Here is a 22,295-nt window from a genome sequence, read left to right on the forward strand (position 1 = left end):
TGGGGCATTATTCTACCTTCCACATTATCTGACCTAAATTTTTGTATAATTATCCTGGGTAATACCTTGGCAATGTTCTGAAGGAGGAGAGTGGAGAGACAGGAAGATGGGACGCAGGAACCATATGAGATAGTGGTTAAGGGTGGGAATAGCAATGGAGGTGATGAGAAGAGACAGGATCTTTGAAGGTAATTGGCTGACCTGTTAGGTGTAGGATGTGAGAGGAAGAGAAGAGTTGTTTGGATGGTCCAAAGTTTTTGGCCTGAGCAATAGAGGGGAGGAAAAATCGACGTTAATGAAGATGGAGAAAACTACTGAAAGAGCAGTTTTAGGGCTTTGGTGCTCGTGTGTGGAAGGCTGAGAATGGCTCCTCTCCTGAGTAAAGAAGCTACATTTCTCCGGTACTTGGTAGTGATTTCAGTCAGGCAGGTCTTTCTCCTAGAAGGGCCAGAGGTGCGGGCCCCCAAGAAATGGAAGATTGGATTCCTTTGCTAGCCTCTGCTTCCCTCCTCCTGTTTATGGGGGTGGGGGCTGAGGTGAGGAGAAACACTGACTTTTTAATAGCCATTACCCTCTTTTGGAGCAATTTCTAGGATATTGGAGTTGTCGAAAACTTGGACTTGCTAAGTAAGGATTGGGAGGGTGATAAAGAAGAGAGAACTCTTGTTTTGCCTTTGCAGTGACCTCTGGTCTTCAGTGATTCACAACCTACTGGACCAGAGCAGTTGTAACATCTTGATGTTAAACCTGCTTCACAATAACCATCACTTGCCAGACTGTCCCGAATTGCCTGTGTCAAAACTTAACTCGCACAAACTAAAGAAATGGGTGTTTCTTCCAATACTGAGCCCCTGGAAACATTCTTTTTTCTGCAGTGATTCCAGATATTTCCAACCAAAATGAGCTCTGCATGGCAGTTTCATATTATTACTGGGCTTTTATTTCTTGTTTCTTGGAATTCAAGATTCCTTTCAAAGACCTCCTGACAGTAGATTTTTGAGTTATTCCAGTGGTTTCTGCAGCCAAAAAGACTTTGTGGAACTTGAAATAACCCGAGTTAATGTATATTAGGAAAGTTTATGGTGTTGCAGGTGTTATGCTAAGCACTTTCATGGCTTATCCTATTTAATTCTTATAACAAACTGATGAAGTCATAAGGATTACTTTGGCTGCATTTTGTGGTTGGAGTAATTAAAGCTAAGAAAGGATAAGTATTTACAACTAGGAAATAATGATGCTGGAGTTCCAAGCCAGACAATCTGATTATAAAAACTGTGTTTCTAACTGCTATACTATATGCTCCCCAGATTGATCCCTGCCATCTATTTGTGCTTGTATTATTGTATGCGATTAGTGTTAAATTGTCCCTAAAGTCTCATAGCTGGCTCTCTGCTCCTCTGTGTGGGCTTCTCCAGAAAGCTAGACCAGTCCTCCAAGAGGGAAAGGAACTCCTGGTCAAAAGGGTCGTCTTTGATCCTGCTGCTAGTGAGTCCTCAAGGCTCCTGGCACCCAGTCACAGTCAAGATTTGAGCATAACTCTGCCTTCATTGAGGGCAAAAGGAGAAAGGGGCAGCAGAGGATGAGATGATTAGATAGCATGAACTTTAGCAAACTCTGCGAGAAAGTGGAGGACAGGGAAGCCTGGTGTGCTGCCGTCCATGGGGTCGCAAAGATTCAGACACAACTGAGCGACTGAACAACTACAACATGTCCTTCACACCCACATTGCCAAGTAATTCCATTCTCCACTTTAGTTTCTCTTGAATACCTGCTTGCCGTAGTCATACTGCTCTTTAAAAAGACCATCTGTCCTAAGAACTGTGCAGCCACTAAGTCCCATCACTGATCTCTTTTCATCTAGCAGCGTCAGAAAGCTCACTGCTCACCCTGAGATAATGTGACCACTGCTGAATCAATCCTGATTTTGTTTAGGAGCAGGCTTCCTCAACTATGACTTGACTGTGAGCTTCATGAAGACATGGATTGTATCTGTTTTGTTCACTTGTATCCCTGGCATCAAGCAAAGTATTAGGTTGAGTTGGTCCTTCATTTTCATGGAAGCAGAAGTTGTGAATACAGAGAGCTGAATGTGCTAAGTAAATTTCTGTTGAATGATCAAATTATGTACTACCGTGAATACATACCTTACTGGGAAACTCAGCTGTCTGTGCTCCAGTAATGCTTGTAGGCCATTGTCAGTGCCACTAGTCACTGCAGAGGCCCTGACAATCAACTCAATGGTCCCATGCTCCCCTGCTGAATCAGATATGGCCATTCTGCACCCACTCCACGGCAAAGACTTGAGTTTAATGCACATCCCACAAAGCCCAGCCCTTGTCCTAGCCAGAGGCCGGTACTTAGGAAGTTTAAAGGCTGTAAGCTAATGGTAACCACAGTTAAGACATAGTGGAGAGAGAGAGGCTCCACATGCAGGAAATTTTAAGCACTAGCCTAGAGTGAAAAATTCTTTCTTTGGCCAATTTAGTGAAGCCATCACATTTCTGTCTTCCATCACTTTTTGTTTCTCTGAGGTCTTCAGTCCTATTCATTAGCCTGAAACTGTAACCCCTTCCCTGCTAAGTTCTTGGAGTTTTCAGGTTACCTTGTGGAATTTATCTTGCTCTGTACTCATCATTGTTGTTATTTAGTCACTCAGTCATGTCCAGCTCTTTGTTACCTCTTGGATTATAGCCCACCAAGGTCCTCTGTCCACGGGATTTTCCAGGCAAGAATACTGGGATGATTTGCCATTTCCTTCTCCAGTGCATTTAGACAATACTACCTCCCAAACAGTAAAAAGAATTCTATGTCTCTGTGCAGATTTTTATAACATGTCTTGAAATTTCATCCTTATCCAGCTCTCCTTTCTGTGGCATACAGGAAGAGGGTACAGTACTTCAAAGATATATTTTATTTGATTCCCTTCCTTTATCTAAACACACACACACACATGCACACACATACAACACACACACCTGCTTGGTGCAATTAGATTATTTCTGGCCTAATAAGAAAGGGATGCAAAAGCAACTTAAAAAAAAATAATAATCTCCCTGCAGTATGACACCTCCTTTAATTTGTTGATAAAGCTGTTACTAAAAACTGTTAGCAAATAACAGAATTCTTCATTCACTTCAAACAGAGACATATATACATATATATATGACATACATATATCCAATGCTTAAAGGTTCCTGTTTCTTTTTTCTCTTCCCAGGCAAGAAAGCTCATCAGTGACTTTGCCATTATCTTGTCCATTCTCATCTTTTGTGTAATAGATGCTCTAGTAGGTGTGGACACTCCAAAACTAATTGTGCCAAGTGAGTTCAAGGTAGGTGAATTTCTGTCTTTTGGTCTTTCCCCAATTTTGTTTCCTTTCCCTTATTCTATTTTGTCTTATCTCTGCGTTAGTTTTGTATAGTTACCCATTTCTTTATGTTATAAATGGTCTCTTGCTATACATTTTGTCTATTTTTTCCCTGAAATTAAATGCCTGACTAGCACTAAATGCAAGGTTCACATTATACTGATTTTGATTGAAAATACATACATTATGAAATCTGTTTTATCTATTTAGAGTATTTAAAACATCCAAAACATTTTCGAACAACTTATAAACTTGATGCATATATTTCTAGGATGTAATGTAACTATTATCATCCTGATTTTGTGAAGTTGAGATTGAAGCTTATAAAAATTAAATAAACTATACAAGGTTACATTACTAATTCAGTGCTATTTTCCTGCTACCAAACAACTTGCTATAACACACATGTTTCTATATAATGCGAGTTTTAATTATTAGAAGTTATGAGAATTACTCATTTTATAAACCTGATGGTATGTGAAGACCTAATGGGTAAAATTTACATTTCAGTCATTCTTGAATATCCCTGTCTAAATTTTCCATTTTAAGTCTTTCACTTATTTTCTAGAATACCCCTAATCTTTCTCTTCATCCCTGATAACCATATATTTGCTAAGAAAAATTAAACTAACAGCAGTTTTAGCTTCATCACTACCTAATGAGAAAGGAATATCAGTGTTATAGCAAACAAATTTTTTTTTGCATTTTCTCTGTCATTAACAAAGATAAGTTCTCATTTATTCAGTTATTTAAGTTAGCATTTATTGAATGTTTGCTTTAAGTCAAGCCCTGTACTGGGGATTTGAAATACGTTGAAGAGCAAGACAGAGTTCCTTTCTTTCTAACCTCACAGCCTGGTAAATGTAGTAAAATGTGTATAGGTTCAGTGATGGAGTTATGAGCAAAGTGAAACAGAAATATCTTTAGGAGAAGTGAGGATTTCTCAATAGTAAATGTGGAGAAAATAATTCATAGATAGGATTCTATTTTAATTTATTTGTATTGTTTAAAATTTGGAAAAGAATAGGAAAATATGAAAATAAGAAATAGTTAATATAACATTAAATATTTGTAGCTTTTAATGTATTAATTATGAAACCATTTCAATTTGGCAGTAGTAGACATAACTTCAGTGCAGTTGCTAAAACTTATCGACAAGATTCAAGGTGACTTTGTAGTTTCTTGCCTCCCTCATTAATGAATATTGCATTTGGGTTTTTCTTATGGCTGTCCCTTAAATCACTTTCTTCCCTCCTGAGTCTTACTTTGATCATCCTGAACATGCAAAATGACATTTACTTCTTTTCCATCACCCTATATTCTTAGTTTTCCTTCATTTAAAACATTGCCTTAAAAATAACCTCCTTTAGGAAGTTTTTGGTGAATAAGCTTTGTCTAACCTATCAGTAAAACTGTTTCTGTTTTTTAACATGTTGACTCTCCAAATAGAAAACTGTCTTCCCCACTTATTTTTCATCATGGAGTATGTGTTAATATTGTTTCAAATAATGTCTTCTCTCTTCTTCAAGCCAACGAGTCCAAACCGAGGCTGGTTTGTTGCACCGTTTGGCGGAAACCCCTGGTGGGTGTACCTTGCAGCTGCCATACCTGCTTTGCTGGTCACCATCCTGATTTTCATGGACCAGCAAATCACAGCTGTGATTGTAAACAGGAAGGAACACAAACTCAAGGTAAATGTTCGTAACAACAGCTATCATTGCCTTCTCCTTTCTTTGTAAGTTCTACATAAAAATACCAATTACTTCAAAGGCAAGATAGTTTAATTGGCATGTTATTTAAGACTTGACAGCATCATAGATCACCCTGTGTGGACACATTTCCTCAGTGTACTACTTTTGGAAGACCTTATTTAATCCTGGAAAAGATTGTTTCAAATCATGTTTTCTTCACCACCGGAGAGGGCAACATTAACTGTTTACCACTAAGCCACTGTTATCCTTCTGATTTTAACTTGGTAACTGTCCTTAATGAAGGCAAAGACAAATGCTTTTTCTAAAAAACTGTTGATATAAAAGTGTGGGTTTTCTTCAACCTTTGCCAGAGTCAATTGGTCTAAATAGTCACAGTGTCATCCTCTGTTCAAGGAGGTGCGGATGGACTCTGCTGTTTGATGGAGGGATGGTAATGTTACGTTGCAGGACAATATGTGGCAAAGAAGATATTGTTGATTGCTTAGACGCTTGATGGATATAGTGTTCATACTTTATATCCATTGATATATTTTTGAGGGGGTGGTGGTAAGACTAATTCACGGAAGGCTAGGATCACTTCACACTGTGTTTTAGGCTTAAAGTTTTCCAAACTGTAAAGGTAATGGGAATTCCAGCCCCAAACTCAGCTGTAGTTTTATGGTTAGGAATATCTTTAGAGATTTTTTGTAATGGCATTATATCTAGTGGCAAGGCAAAAAGAAGTATGTATCTTCACTGTCTCTCTCTCTGGGGGGGTGTTTTGTTTTGTTTTCCTAGTTGACCAAATGGCTACACTGTGTTTAGAGTATCCTAGTTTTATTTCAGGGGATGTCTCCCATCTATACCCTTCCCCTCATGTGTCCCTAGAATTGGTGTTCAGTCCCTAGGATTCAGTCATTCTAACTCATGCCTGAGCTCCCCAAGGATTAGCCCAGTGTTACAGGGCAGGCTCAAGCTCTTGGGTTTACTGATGTGGTAGATTTATTCTGTCTTGCTGCCATTATTTTTTGTTTCCAGTATTTCTGTTACTTTCTGACAGATAGACCATGATTTCTATGAGACATTTTCTGTATTTTGCTGAGCATTTTTAGATGTTCTATACTGGGAGGCATTTCGGTCTTTGTTTAGTTTGAAAGGCTAGAAATGGATGTTGACTAATATATTTTATTCCTAAAATATTTGGAAACATCTTCTTACTTTTGAGATCTAGTTGGTCAGATTTGGTATGTGTCCTTGAAGGCAAATGCCTATTCTTTTTGCCCATTAAGTTTCCTTACTAATAAAATGCAGAATTTTGAATTTAGCAAATTTAGGAGAGATAAAATATTGAAATTTTATTCTTCTATTCCCTGTAGAAAACATTGGAAAATCAAGGCATATTAGGATTTACCTCTTAAAATAGGAGCTGAATATATTTAAAAAATGTTTTCATCACCATTGGAATTGCTTATTTGAAATCTTTCCTTTGAATGACAATAGTTCTGGAATAAGTGCCAGTGTTTTGACACAGATCTAACGATACCAGTGGAACCATGATCATGAATTGAAGGCTTCTCACTCTGGATATTGTTTGGTTCAGATTTTGTTTGGAAAGAGGCTGTGGAATGTGAAAATTGAAAATTCTGTCTAAAATGATAGAGAGACCTGACTGCTATGAAATTGATTCAGAAAAGAAACCTGAAACAGTGAGAGAGATGGAGGCATTGCGATGTGAAAAGCAGCATGTTCGGGGTGGTGTTTGCTTTGGCTCTGAGTCCAGTGGCCCTGGCTGGCTGATTGCTCTGTTTGGAATGGGACCCTCCTTTCCATTGTGCAGATCAACTCTGTACTGATGAGGAACACCGAGGCACTTGGCTTTTTGTGGCCATCATTTTGCTTAGTTATGTTCCACATTATTCCTGCAGAGCACTCAAAAGCAAACGAGGTTCGGCAAGGTCATAACGTCTTCAAGGTTTTTCCCTGAGTCATTGGCAGAAGCAGAAAGAGAGTTTGAGCTTCAGACCTCAAAGCAAGGGATGCTCCTCAGAAAGAAAGTGATTTTAGTGTAAAGATAGGACGTGGGAGGGAAAATCATTTGGAATCAGTATCCAGAAATAGATATTAGATCATTGTAGCAATAAATTTTCTCTGATATACTCTATGGTAAAACCTTTCATTTGACTGTGTTTTCTTGGATAACTACAAAAGGTGCCCTGTTTTAGCTTTTTCCTTTCTATTCCTTCTCTCATGCCTTAGATTCAGTCCTTTAATCTCATGTCTAGACTATTCTAATGGTTTGACCATGAGTTAATGACTGATCTCCTTTGCATCATTTCAAAACCTGGAACTTTTAAAAAAAACTTTGTTCTTATATGTCAGTCTTATAGTTCTAAATGTTTATGCACTTTATTTCCTCTAAACCTTTCCCCATTGAAGAAGGTCCATTTGCCCTAGCTTGGGATAAAACTGATACAATCCCACCTGAAATTTAAAATGATTCCGCATACTATAAAATGTACTGGTCAGATGAATTATTGGCATCAAATCTGCCAGTTTCTTCTGCTGATTATTCAAACTTTCCTCTCCACTCTTCGATGATTACCACCTATCAAAATCATCTCCATCCTTATAAAAACTTGTCAGTGAAATCTTCACTCATAATGTAATTTCTATTATATTTATATAATCACATATACAATATATAGTTTTATTACACCTATTTTTTGCTCTTATTATGTTTGTACTACTCTATGCATTGGTCACCCCTGGTTTCTCAGTGGTAAAGAATCTGCCTGCAATGCAGGAGACGCAAGTTTGATCCCTGGGTTGGGAAAATTCCCTGAAAGAATCAATGGCAGCCCATTCCAGTATTCTTGTCTTGGAAATCCAATGGACAGAGAAGCCTGGCAGGCTATAGTCCATGGGGTCAGTCCATAGAGAGTCAGACACTACTGAAAAACTGAACACACACATTCATGCTGGACACTGGTCACATAATATCTTGCGCAGTAGTTTTTTTAGTATAATTTCCTTTTCTTCTTTTCTGAGCCAAAACAGTTTGAAGGCAAGGACCATGTTTTAGTCCTTTTTCCACTCTCTTGTGGCCCATCACACTGATTTCCATAAGGCAGATATACTAAACACATACTGAGGAATTTTGTTATCTGGGGCCGCATGGTCCTCAGAGTTGTTGAACTCAGTGTGTAAGGTAGGTAATAACCGAGACCCTTCCAACCCATCTCTGGTTCTCATAGGGAATGTGAGAATTTTGATATTAGTCAAAGCCCTGTTTAGATGTCATCACTGCAGGAAGATCTTGTGGGTTCACACTAGACACACTTAAACACTCTGTACTCTTGGGTGTCTTTTTCAGACCTCTTTGAATCTCAGTTTAGAATACATTATAATTTATGTACAAATCTGTGTCCCCTCCCTTGGTGGGAAAAACTGTGTCATGGTTCTCAGTGTCCCCATAAACCACCTTGGTCTCTGAACCCAGGGGGGCTTTTAGCATGAACGTTTATTCTGTATCTGTTCATGTGTATGTACCGCCCCTGATCCCTTTGTTATCATCTCTCTACCAAATACACTGTTGGGCTTGTCATTTTCTCTCAGAGGTTTTTTACTTTTGTGGATTTACTCCTGAATGACTGGTATTCTATGTTGGCAAAGTACATATAGTATCCAAAGGAAGTGAAAGTTTCAGTGCCTGTCCTTGTACTTAAAATATTCTCCAGTTTAAGAAAGCAGAACATCCTTTGGATTCATATCCATGAAGATAAAGACTTTTATAAACTTTAGAGGACAGACTTAACCTTTTGTGAGCTTACTGAGTCCTTGCTATGTATAGAACACTGGTGTCTCAGGCATGATCTCTACCCTGAAGGAGTTTCATGGATTTCCCCTCTTCACTACTCATATCCACCGCTAGGTTGGAATTGACCTTGTACTTATATCTTGCACAAACAATAAGTTCTTTTTTTCCACCTCTGGCTTCAAGTAATAATCTGTAAACCTTTCAAGGGGAGGTATTCTGTCTTATTGTTTTTATCTAACACAAGATCTAGCATCAGTTCAGTTCAGTCGCTCAGTCGTGTCTGACTTTGCGACCCCGTGAATCGCAGCACGCCAGGCCTCCCTGTGCATCACCAACTCCCGGAGTTCACTCAGACTCACGTCCATCGAGTCAGTGATGCCATCCAGCCATCTCATCCTCTGTCGTCCCCTTCTCCTCCTGCCCTCAATCCCTCCCAGCATCAGAGACTTTTCCAATGAGTCAACTCTTTGCATGAGGTGGCCAAAGTACTGGAGTTTCAGCTTTACCATCATTTCTTCCAAAGAAATCCCAGGGCTGATCTCCTTCAGAAAGGACTGGTTGGATCTCCTAAGATCTAGCATAGATGTCCAATGAATGTTTATTTAAAAAATAGTTTTCTAAGCAAAGATATGAGCAGATGCAAAGGCCCTGGGATGAGGAAGAGCTTGGTGTGTTGGGAAGCAAATAATAAACTAGTGTGACTAGAGCCTCTGGGAATTAGTGATTCAAGATAAAGTCAGTGGGAGTGGGGCCAAATCACCATTGAACAAACAGTCTCAACTTCAGCATTATTGTCTTTCTGAATAATTCTTTGTTGGTCGTGACCATCTTGTGTATTGCAGGGTATTTAGCAGCATCTCTGGCCTCTATTCACTAGATGCTAGTCACACTGTTTCTCCCAAGTTGTTATGACCAAAAATATATCTCCAGGCATTACTACCTGTCTCCTGGTGGGCAAAATGGTTATGGTAAGAAACACATATAGAACATTGATATAAGAAACACTGATACAGGAGAATTTTACAGTGCTTAGGTGTTAGATTCTAAGTGAACCAAGAAGCCATTAAGGGTTTAGGGCAGGGAAGAACCATGCAATGACTGAGATTTTAAAGAGATTACCCTATGAGGAGAGTGAACTGTCAGAGACAAGTATAAAGCAGAAGCTTCTGTGGCTACTGGAGCTTCCCTGAGGGTCGAGGGTTGCTGAGTGAATGTAAAGGAAGCCAGGAACATGAAGAAGGCAGTGGCACTAGGGATGAGGGGTAAGAAGATGTCACATGGCATTTTACAAAAATGCTTCCTGTTGCTCTTATAATTAAAACTTCCGAAGTCTTTAACAAAACATGCAAGTTCTTAACTTCTTTAGCCTTATTTTATACCTTTCCCATCTCCACCTAAGCACCAGCTCGACTTAATTTTCTCAAAATGGCAGCCCATTTGCCTGTTGTTTTCCCCCTGATTCCCTATGTCTTGTCTTCCAGCCGGTTATGGCTCATGTTTTAGGGCTCAACTTAGATACCACCTCCCATGTAAACCATCCCTGACTTTAAGCTGAGTTAAATAAAGGTGCTCCCCTTCTCATGGTATTGCAAGCTCACCCTTACTATAGACCTTTAGCACTGTGGTATGCCTGTTGATTTCGCCAACTCTTTTATTCCTCTATTATAAACCATTTGAGGACAAGGACTGTGTATTAGCTGTAATTATATTTCTAGGATCTAGCAGAGTGGCTCTGAACAGATGAATTAACATGCATTCATTTATCCAACGAACATTTATCTAGTGTCCACTCTGTGGTGGGCTCTGTGTCACGTGCTGGAGTTTCAGTAGTAGAGAATAACTTTGCATGTGGTCCCTGTCCTCATGGATCGTCTTGTCCCTGAGGGAGAAATGTGTAATTCCAATAATCAATCACATTGTAGCATTGCAGATAAGTAAGAAAGACACGGGAGGGTGCTTGAAGAGTTTGTAAGAAAGGGTTTGATCCAGTCCAGAGGTACTGGGAGTTCCAAGCTAGCAGCACTTACACTGAGCTCTCACACGTCATCAGTAGGATTAGCTGAGTGAGCCTGGGTAGTAAGAGGAACACAGGAGGGCACAGGACTCATTATGTAGGAAGAGGCTTTACAGAGCCAGTAACCTGCTGAGAATGAATGACAGATAGACTGTGGCTGCAGTGAAAGGAGGAGGGTTGGGCTGGGAGAGAGAACAATGTGGAAACAAACCAGGTAGGGCCTTCGGGTCAAGTTGATGGTTCTCCCTTCCTTTTAAGAGCATCAGGTACTCTCAGCCTAGTTGAGGGAAAGACTTTTTGATGTCAAGAGGCAGGGTAATTATGTGTCTATAATTACTTTGTCCCAGAACTTTTATTTGTTCTGGTGGTCTTGCAGTTACCTTTGTATTCTACTTTTTACAGTCTTCATTCCACCCTCTTTGGTATTATGTGGCCCCTTTTTACTAGTCTGCAGGATATCTAGTTCAGACTTGTTTTACTTGAAATAGTTGAAGAAACCATGGAGGGGCTTCCCTGGTGGTTCAGTGGTCGAGAATCCACCTGTTGAGACATGGGTGTGATCCCTGATCCTGGGAAGATGCCATATGCCGAGGGGCAGCTAAGCCCATGTGCCACAGCCACTGAGCCCACACTCTAGAGCCCAGGCCACTCAAGAAGATAAGCCACTGCAATGAGAAGCCCATGTACTGCGACTCTAGAGTTAGCCTCTGCATGTCACAACTAGAGAAAGCCCATGCAAAGCAATGAAGACCCAGCACAGCCCAAAATAAATAATTTTCTTTCTTTAAAAAAAAAGGTTACAAAGCTGGCTTGATTTAAAAGAAGAGAGAGAGAAAGCATGGGAGTAGTCACCTCCATGACTTTTTCTGCAACAACTATTCTTGTGACCCATTGATCTGGTCAGTATGCACATCCTTAGGTTATTACAGTTTCCATGGTGACAAGATATGGGGATTCTGCCCATCAATTACCATATTGGCACTTCTAATATAGTCTTGAGTGATTTAGTCTAAATAAAACTTGTAGCTATGTGATATTTCCAGATGTTGTCCGCCTTCCCCTTACCCCCACAGAAGGTTCACATTTCTGCCAATCAGCAAGTAAGTTTTAATTTTTTGTATTGCTAACTAAGAGTTTATATTTGCCACTCAAAAGAATGTACACATTCTACTTATCATTCACTTTTTAATAAACTTCAGTTGAGCATTGACTATACGTCCTGTGCTCTGCTTAGGTATTCAGGATGCCGTCCAGGTCCTCATGTTACTTATGGTCAAATATCAAAGACAAATAAACACACCTACAATTTCAAAGCAGCATGATGAATGCCGTGATAGAGGAAAGCATAAATTAACAGGGAACCATCAAGGAAGAGACCTAACCTAACCAAACTCACCTATCTCCCCTGGGATGAGAAAGGAAAACAATCAGGAAAAAAAAAAACAACTCCTGAAGGCTGATTTAAGTCTTATTCAAGAATGAGTAGGACTGAGCCAAGGGAAAAATATAGGCTTTTCTAGGGAGGGATGTTATGTGGGCAAAGACGCCAAAGGCATCAGTAAGACATATTTGAGGAATTGGTTGAAAGTGGCTGTAAGGTCCAAGTAGGACAAAGGTCAGAGATGAGGCTGCTGATGTGAATAGAAGCCAGACTGTGAATGGCCAACACACCCGCAGGCAGAAGTCTGCAAATCCTCTATGTTCCACCTCAATATAAAGCCAGAATGCACCCAGCTTTTACTCTGTTCACTGGTGCCACCCTCATTCTAACCATGACAGTCGCTTGCACGGGTCATGTCAGCAGCCTCTTCATGCTTCCTGTTCTCTCCCGTCTGCTTCTAACACAGCAGCCATGGCGTTTAGAATGTAAGCAAGTCATGTCGTCATTCTTTGCTTTAAAACCCTACAGTGGCTTCCCGCAGTATTCAGCCTCCAAATCCAATTTTCGTTCTCCTTCGTGCTTTCCACTGTTTTAGATATTGTATAGATTACTTGTTTATGTTGTTTACCGGTGTCTCCTTCGGTAGAATGGAAACTCCACTAGAGCAGGAATTTTTGTCTGGTTTATTTGCAAATATGTCACCAACACCTAAGCCTGTGTCTGTTCATAAGTTGGCAGTCAGAGTTTGTTGACAGAGTGAATGACTGAGAACCTCAGATGTAGCATATATTCACCTCATTAGTCACTACCTTGCCCTCCTATCCCCTACGTTAAACTAGTCCCAGTTCAAACCCTTATGCTTTGTACTGCAATGAACTGGTTTTATGAATATATATTACCCTGTTTATCTCTCAAGGAGGCTCTCATTCTTAGCTAAACCTGGAGAAAGTAAAAATAAGCTTTTCCTTCTTGTGTCAGTTACCCTTCCCTGTGATGAGTTCTCTGAGAACATGATTAGACCCATGTGTGCAAGCCAGGGGTAAAATCTTGGCATTTTGGTGAGAAGAGAGTAGTGTTTGGAATAATGTAACAGGATCTGAACGATAGCAGTCACCGGGTTCCTAGGGTAAAGCCCACTCTCATTTTTTACAGTCAGCCTCTCCATTCCCTCAGGTTGCTCACACACTGGCTTTTGCCGCTGCCGCTCCCATGCTGTGAAAATGGACTGCTCTGTTTGCTCAGGCTCCTTAGGGGGGTTAGGCATTTGATTTCTTCACAAACAGAGCAGAGAAATATAATCATAGAATAACACTGTGGACACATTTAACAATATTTATTTAGTGAGTAAAAGAGCTAGACCTTTTGTTACATCGTCTGCTCTTCCAGTCAGTAAATGTTATTGTGACTCTCTGGCAGTGTTTGAAATCAGCCTATTCTTATTAAGGGGGTATAATTACCTTAAGTGTAATGTTTCATAGGTTGTTAAACCATTATTTTCTTGTACTACGAAAGGTGAGAGATGGTCTTTTATGTACTTTCTGTCCTTATTTTTTAATTGAAGTATAGTTGATTTACAATGTTGTTAGCTTCAGGTGTTCAGCAGTGATTCAGTTTTTCATATTATATATTTTTAGATATATATATATCTGTGTGTATATATATATATATATATATATACACATACAAATCTTTTGCTTGTTAAGATTCAGTATCGGTTGTGCTATACAGTCAGCCACTGTCGGTTATCTACTTTATATATATTACTGTGTTTATGTTAATCCCAAACTCCTAATTCCCAACTCCCATTTTTCCTTTGGTAACCATAAATTTGTCTTCTATGTCTGTGAGTCTATTTTTGTCATGTAAATAAGTTGTTATATCATTTTTTTAGATTCCACATAAAGTGCCAAGGTTGCTTTTCTTAAGGTTGCTTTCGGATCTCTAGTCTACATGTGCTGAGTACTCTCTGAGTGAAGAGCATACTGCTAAACAGTCAAGCAAAGAGTGCATTGTATCTGTTTTTAAGGAGCTTATTGTGCTTATGTTAAAAACAATCAGTATCACTATTGCTACTATCATCATTTATTGAGCTCCTACTCTATAACCATCACTACCATTTATGCTCCCACAAGAAAGTTTGCCTCAGTTACTTGATTAGAGGATCTCAGTAACTCTGCAAGGTAGTTGTACATTTCTGTTGTTCCAATTATGTGATTGGATGCAGAGAGGATAATTAACAATAAACAAGCAAGCTGTGACTTTAGCTCAAGGAGGTATATCATGTGACAGTTTTGCGTTTAATTATTGAGGGATAGCATGAGGAAGATGAAGCCTCGTTCAAGGAGCTCACCTTTCGGTAGATATGTATTCCAAGCAGAGTGCATTGGTTTCTTTTGGTAATCTTAACTCCCATCTGGAAATATGATTAGATAGAAGTATGTGTGCTTTCTCCACATGGCTTTGTTACCTCTTGCTGCAGAAAGGAGCTGGATATCACCTGGATCTCTTTTGGGTGGCCATCCTCATGGTGGTGTGCTCCTTCATGGCCCTTCCGTGGTATGTGGCTGCTACTGTCATCTCCATCGCTCACATCGACAGTTTGAAGATGGAGACAGAGACTTCTGCACCTGGAGAACAGCCCAAGTTCCTAGGAGTGAGGTATGTTAAATCAGGAAAAAAGAGAAAATGGCTCTATAAACCATGCCACTCCACACATCTATGTGTCAGTCAGAAGGAGATGGGCCAATGTGGAGGAGAAAGGACTGGTGACGAATGATTTATTCTGAACTTGCTATTCTAGAAAGGACTAAATTTTCACTCGGGAGAGTCTTCAACAATTTCTTGAGTTCACTTTTCAAGTTACATACATTTCCTTTGATTAGCAAAAGGCTAAATGATACAGAGTGAAAACTCAAACAGGTCGTTCAGTTTCTTCAACATGCAGGTAATTTTGGAGCTGTGGTGTGTACTATATCACAATCATAACTAAAGGCTAAAGCCTTTCATTTTTCAGCTCTGTTGAGACTTTCTAAAACTCTTGAGTCTGCTTATGATTTTCAAGATTCTATGAAAGGAAAGGAATTCTTATTTTCCACTTAATTTTCTGTCTCATAAGCACTGAGAAACCTTGACCTCCAGCTGTTCAGCCTGGGTAGCCATGAAGGGCTTTTATGAGACCTTTATACTCTACTGTGTATTTTTCGCAATAGACTCTGCTCCTAAGTGCTCGGGTGACTAGCTCACATGACTGGGCCATCAGTTCTCACGCCACAACAGTGGGTGATTCTTTCTTGGGAGCTGGGGGAGGGGGTTGCTGTATGGGAATCATATTTGTTAAAAATTACTTTTGTTGTTGTTGATTTGGAAATGAGACTGATGGGATTTATTGCATTTGGGAAATTCCTTGAGCTGTTTGTTAATTAGAATGTGGGGCAATGTAATAACTGTCTCTTGTGAAGGAAGGTGTAATTATATAATGGTACAACTTGTTTAAAAAAAAAAAAGGCTTTCAAATAGGCCAGTAACTGACTGACCAAGAGCAAGCGATTTTTTAACCCTGATTCTAAAAGACAAAGGATTTAAAAGAATTACTTTTTTCCCTTGATGAATTCAGATCACACACTGCAATAGCTTTAAGAGAACTTTATAGTTCTATTGAGTCTATAAGCTGTCCTTGAGGTGTTAATTACATATAATATCCACACCTTTGTGAAATATCGATTTGGTCAATGTAGAGTCTTTTTGTTTGAAGGTGAAAAGACAAGAGCATGTTTATGAAAACAAGACGTAGATTGGTAATCTTTTGATTTGGTTTCAGGGAACAGAGAGTCACTGGAACCCTTGTGTTTATTCTGACTGGTCTGTCAGTCTTTATGGCTCCCATCTTGAAGGTAAATATATGAAATACTCGCCTTGTCCTCCTTCTCAGAATACTGACAGATAACTGGATATGTGAAGAATAGAATTCTCCAGGAAGTATCAACGAGTTTCTTATCACATGCATAACACACTGAATGAAGCAGGGATCAGGTAGAATGAAGACTTTAAAACCTTTTATCTTGATCTCCTCACTCCTTCATTCCTTCTATTATTATTATTGTAGTAATTTGGTTGAACCATATTAAATTACCACTATTCGAATTTTTTGACCTATGGCTAGGGCAGTTTCATATAGTTCACTTACTACCTGAACTCCACTCCCAGCATTTTTCACTCTCCTAGTCTCTCTACATCTTTTCTTCCCATCACTTCCCATTTACTTGTCTTTAAATCATACCCTCCCTTCCCACATTAGACCCCTGGATAACATGAATGACTCAGGATGATCATTTTGTAATTGTTCTCTTATTCTTAATGATTGCTGACTGCTTCTATTTTCTTCAAATCACAAGGCCTAATATCCACAAAGAGAGACTGAAATTACTGATTTATAACTGGAAAACTTTAGAAATGAACTTTTGAGCAATAAAAATGATAGATTATTTAGAAAGTTAGGGTCAATATGCAGGTTTGATTGATGGGGTGAATGTCTCTTTAACAGATAAATATAAACTGTATATGAAAGCCTATTTAGAAGTAGAGATGGTACTAAAAAGTGTAATATATATATATATATATATATATATGTCATGAAGTTTCCTGTTTTCTTTTGCAACACAAATATTTTATTCTTTTTTATTATAGAAACAATACTTGCCAGTGATTTATAATTTGTATCTTATGCTTGGCATTATAGTACAAAGCATGAATATCACCTATGGACCTAATAATAGCTGTCAATAACCACTGTTAGCAGTATCCTTCCAAATTTTTCTCTGAAAATTTTTGTTTGCTTTTAAACAATTCTAATTTTTAAAAAGGTTTTTTAAATGCTTATTTAATTATGCAAGTAATGAAACAGTACATTCTTGTAAAGAACTCAAACAATACAGAAGTACAGAGAAAGGCAAAACTTCATTTCTTTCAAGTTCACACATTTATATGACAATTGCCAACTAGATGAGTTTGTGGAAAGTAGAAATATGATCTCAACTTACAGCTAGGACTGACTTTACCTGCGGAATAATTAGATTAATGCATACAATATGCACAAAACAGTTTATAAACAGTAAAATACTTAAGTATTCATCTTTTGCCCTTTATTTCCACAATATCAATTAACTCATGTAGTTAATTTTTGACTGGAATCGTGAAGGAATATGTATCTCATGTAATGTGTGGGGAAGTAAAAGTAACTGCAGGGAATTCGTTTCTGGTTACATACAGAGGACCTTAAAAAAGGACAGATCTTATGTTCTATGGGGACAGAGGGAAATCTATTGTCACTTTGCCAGTGCAGAGCAAGTTGTGGGGTAGATTTGATTTGCTGTGAGTTTCATAGCATCAAATTCTCTGCTAAAGTGCTGTGTGTCCTCTGTCGCCCCATAGACCCCAGCACATCAACTGGTGGAAAGTCTAATGGCAGTTTTTTCCCACATGGCCAATGGAACTTCATGTGGACAGGTCAGCTCTTAGAGAGATCATTGTAGCCTCAGGCTGTGGAAGACTCTACTAGGAATTTGCCCCTGGAACCCCTGAAGGTGGACTCACATGACACAGCTGCAGAGTTTCTTTTATAGGATCTCTTAGTATGTAGCCACTAGTAAAGATAAGTCAGAATCTTCCCATCAGTTCCTATGTACTCATCCCCACCCACTCTTTTTTCTTTTATTTTTATATTATTTCTTTTCATGAATGCAGTGTAAAATCCTAACTCAAAAAAGTCAGATGTGTTTAAATTTTTTTTGTTTGTGATAGCAGATTGGTTTTATCTTGGAGAATCTGTCAACTGAGTAATCATGCCTGATTCCAAAGGGACATGGAGAACAAACAGTGTATAAACTGCTATTTTTAGGAAGAAATGCATGGTCTCTTCCTAACTCTTTTCTCACCCAAATATGGCTGCAGAGACGTTAAAGCTGAAAGAACTTTATTTCTTCATTTTATGCTGATTCTTTTTGCTCCTGATTTGTAAAACATGTTACTGTCTATAGGAACAGATTACAGTGCAGAGAAAGGAGTGATATAGGTATAAGGGATCACTGAGTATAAGCTTGCTTTTCCTCTGACCTTCCTTAAGTACTCATGTTCTAGCTCCCCCTCATTCGGGTACTAGTATCCATAATTGTGGCTATTTCCACCTGGCAACTTTGGGTCAATACAAAGGAGTCAATATGAGAATCAGTGAAAAGTGAAAAAAGGAGTTCAACAATCATTTGTGCCAGGCAAAATTTTGCCCAAGATCTGGGAAATGAAATTGTTTTGTTAATGTAGTTTCCAACATATTGTAGGAAATGTAGATTAAAAACAAGGGTTCAATAGTCTAGCATTGAGTATTGCAATTCATTACTTCAGTTAATGAGGCTATTTCTTACTTCAGGAACCACATCTGAACAGGTCAGCCAGTTTCAGATCAGGTGCCCTTCTTAACACTGAAGTTTACTAAGTTACTTGCATTTCACTACAGGAACCTTGTTAGCTCATTTGAAAAGTCAACACAGGAAGAAACGGATGTTGAGAGTAGTTTAACTGAAACCTAAGTTATAACTGAGAAAAGTCAAGATTAACAATTAACCTCAGAAGTCACTTAGAAAGTAGTATTAGCACCTAACTTGGAGGAGGGAATGTGACTATGTGTCTATATAACTGTGTGTTTTAACGAAACACATGACAACTTTAAGGAATGGTTTTACTTAAAAGAGCTGCCTTTGAAAGGCAGATTAAATGAATGAAACAGAAAGAAACATGTGACTTTTTAAAATTTCCTCCCAACTTCCTCCCACCCTTTCCTCCCAACTCCCAGGATCCCTTACAGGTTTGGTGGTCTCCGATGATGCTAGTCATATTTTCTGCCATGCATTAAGTAGTCTGGGTAGTCACTCCCCATGCCTGTGTAGGCAGACTTACTGTGAACATTGATTACTTTGAAGTTGATGACTTTTGTTTTGATCTCTTTGCCAAACTCTGTCTTTTTACAGAGAAGAATGCAATGCAGGGAATCATAATGTACTAGCTTTAAGTTCAGGAGGACACCCCTTGACCTTGGCCAGCAATCAGTGGTACATGCTTCACATCTCACCACTGGTTCAGTACAGAACTGCTTAGAAGCAGGAACAACTGACTTTCCAGGCTGGCTAGACAGTTTAGATCTGTGTTTCTGCAGCGGAAATACTGACTGTTAAGCTAGGGTTCTGTATGGGGAGACTCAGGGAGACCAAAGAGCAGGAAGAAGATGAAAGGCAGTTTCTGCAGCTTTCTTTTTCCATTCTTCTGGCAAGCCTAAAGCAATAAAGATCAAGAAAAATTCACTGCTATTTCTGTTGCCTTTGCTTGAATTAGTTTATCTTTAACATGAGGAGTGACCAGAATTTATCCTTCAGATTTGTTCAGTGATCTAGAATGTGGAGGAGAGCATTTAAATTGTATTTGACAAACATTTGTTGAGCTCCTGCTATATGCTGTACACTCTGCTCAGTAACAGGGAAACAAGGAGAAGTGATAATGAAGATGATGATAAAGATGACTGTATTCATAGCTCTCATATATTCAGCTTGGACTTGGACTAAGGACTCTGCACAGACTTTTTATATTTAGTTCTCCAATAACACCTACCAAAATTATACTTACTTAGGATTTTTTTAATCTTAAAAAAGGTTTTAATTGGATTTCTTCACCAACCATATAATACCCAGTTACTATATTGTTAACATCTCAAATTTATTTTTTTTTAATTTTGTTTTGGTGAATAGCCATTGAACAAACAATGTTGTGATTGATTCACAACATTGAAAAGGGATTCAGCCACATATAGACATGCATCCATTCTCTCCCAAACTCTCCTCCCATCGAGGCTGCCACATAACATTGAGCAGAGTTCCAGGTGCTATACAGTAGGTCCGTGTTGGTTATCCATTTTAAATTTAGACTGTGTACATATCCATCCAAAACTCCCTAACTATCCCTACCTGAATCAACTTTATAGTTAAGAAAAATTGTGAGGAACTTGCCAGGTCACAAAGTTCCCTGAATTGTTTGAGCCAAGATTTGAACTCGGGCAGTTCTGAGTCCAAAGCCTAACTGATCTCATAACCACGTGGTGTACCACCTTTGAGATTAAAAACAGTATTTGCCCTCAAAGAACTATTCACTTTCATTTTCCTTGAGATGATCTTCCCCAGCGTCTCTGACCCAATATCTAATTCTCTCAAGTATAGAGAAAGATAGCCTTTTTACAGATTCTTTCATCATAGCTGGCTCCACGATTTCGGTGATTACGGACCAGACTGCAAGTCTGCAGCTTCCTTACGTTGATTTTTAAGGCTTAAGGGTGTTAGGATATTGTTTTAATAACACGTTCCTGAAGACAGTTGTTAGTGTTGAAAAAGCAATATTGTAAAACTTCGATAAAACCAAGTCTTGTATTCTGACCTTTGTAGCCCTTCTTCTGTCCTAAACTCCTGCCATGTCAGGCCCACCACAGAGGAGCCAAAGAAACCTGTGCTTTGCACTCGTAGGCTTCTCGACCTGCCGCTCCCTCTTGATAATGATTTCAGTACTACGTTCGTCGAGGAGGGCATGGCAACCTACTCCAGTATGCCAGCCTGGAGAATCCCCATGGACAGAGGTACTTGGCAAGCTACAGACCATGGGGTCACAAAGAGTTGGACACAACTGAGCAACTAAGCACAGCACAGCACTGCACTCATCAGATATCTCTTATGAGCCAGACTCTGAACTAAATATCTGTGCTATGCAGTCTTTGTTATGGGGCTTCCCTGGTGGCTCAGCAGTAAAGAATCTCCCTGCCAGTGAAGGAGAGGTGGATTCAATCCTTGGATTGGGAAGATCCCTTGGAGAAGGAAGCTCCAATATTCTTGCCTGGGAAGTCCCATGAGCAGAGGAGCCTGGTGGGCTACAGTCCATGGGTCTCACAAAGAGTTGGACACGACTGAGTGACTAAACAACAGCAAATCTTTATCATAAGCACTATATGGATGAGAATACTGAAGACTGGGGAAGTTAAATCATTTTCTCTGGGTTGCACAATGGCAAGTACCAGAATTGTAACCCACGTCTTCTAACCTCTATGCCCATGCTCTTATCAAGATCTCATTCTCGGTTTTATACACACACACACACTGACTATGATTCTGCTGGGAGACCTCATTCTTGTACTGAAATCTGTGCTGTGGACAACTTCAAACCCCTCTCCCCTTTTTTGAAAATTGCATTTACCTTTTTTACGTTTTTTTTTCTTATGGGGATAATCTAACAGTATCAAAATCAAAGGGAAGACTATGTCACCAGAATTTGAAAATTTTGGTAACATTGTCTGAATATGTTAATATTGATCTCATCTCTGTTTCATTATTCTACCTAGTGATAGGATCAAGCATTTAATTTTTTTCATTTTTAATGTTTATTGAAAGCATTATACAATAATATTTATCTACAATTATGCTTTTTTGGCATTCTGGGTATGATTGCTTATTTGTATGATTTTTGGCATAATTTTATCATTTGATACTTCTTGATATGCCTGTGAATTTAGTATACCTTGTGTTGTATGTTTTAATTTCTCTTGTCTTGCTTTATATTAGTGTCTCCCTGATATTACTATGTATATCATAGTAGTTAAAATGGGATCCTATCTTTTTAAAGCACATTCTTCTCTTCCTTTCTTTGGGAAATTTCTATTGTGATTAATATTATATTGTGATGAATTTTTAGGGATTGACCTTCTGATATGACTCATAAATCAAATCCAATAAAAAATATCCTCTAACCCAGTAATTCTGTTATGTTTCATCAAAATTTCTGAACTGAAAGATTTTTACTGAGACACCACACTATCATAAGAAAATGGTGGATTTAATAAGACATTTGTATCACATTGAACGTAGCTAAAAAGCAAATTAATAGCCTTTTTCATATGTACTATTTTTACCACAGAATAATTTTTTAAAAAACATGATAATATCTAAAGC

The 22,295-nt window shown here is 38.8% G+C and overlaps 1 protein-coding gene across 2 annotated transcripts in view; it reads left to right on the plus strand.

Moving 5' to 3' along the window:
* The window catches only part of SLC4A4 (solute carrier family 4 member 4), a 308,892-nt gene that overhangs the window by 271,733 nt on the left and 14,864 nt on the right, over positions 1-22,295 (plus strand). For both annotated transcript variants that reach the window (XM_068974914.1, XM_068974915.1), the window contains exons 16-19: positions 3,218-3,331; positions 4,897-5,058; positions 14,750-14,928; positions 16,088-16,160. In XM_068974914.1, coding sequence (XP_068831015.1) covers positions 3,218-3,331; positions 4,897-5,058; positions 14,750-14,928; positions 16,088-16,160 — 528 coding nt within the window. The remainder of the gene's footprint in view (positions 1-3,217; positions 3,332-4,896; positions 5,059-14,749; positions 14,929-16,087; positions 16,161-22,295) is intronic.

Source organism: Capricornis sumatraensis, chromosome 7 (assembly GCF_032405125.1).
Source record: "Capricornis sumatraensis isolate serow.1 chromosome 7, serow.2, whole genome shotgun sequence".
NCBI classification, from domain to species: domain Eukaryota; kingdom Metazoa; phylum Chordata; class Mammalia; order Artiodactyla; family Bovidae; genus Capricornis; species Capricornis sumatraensis.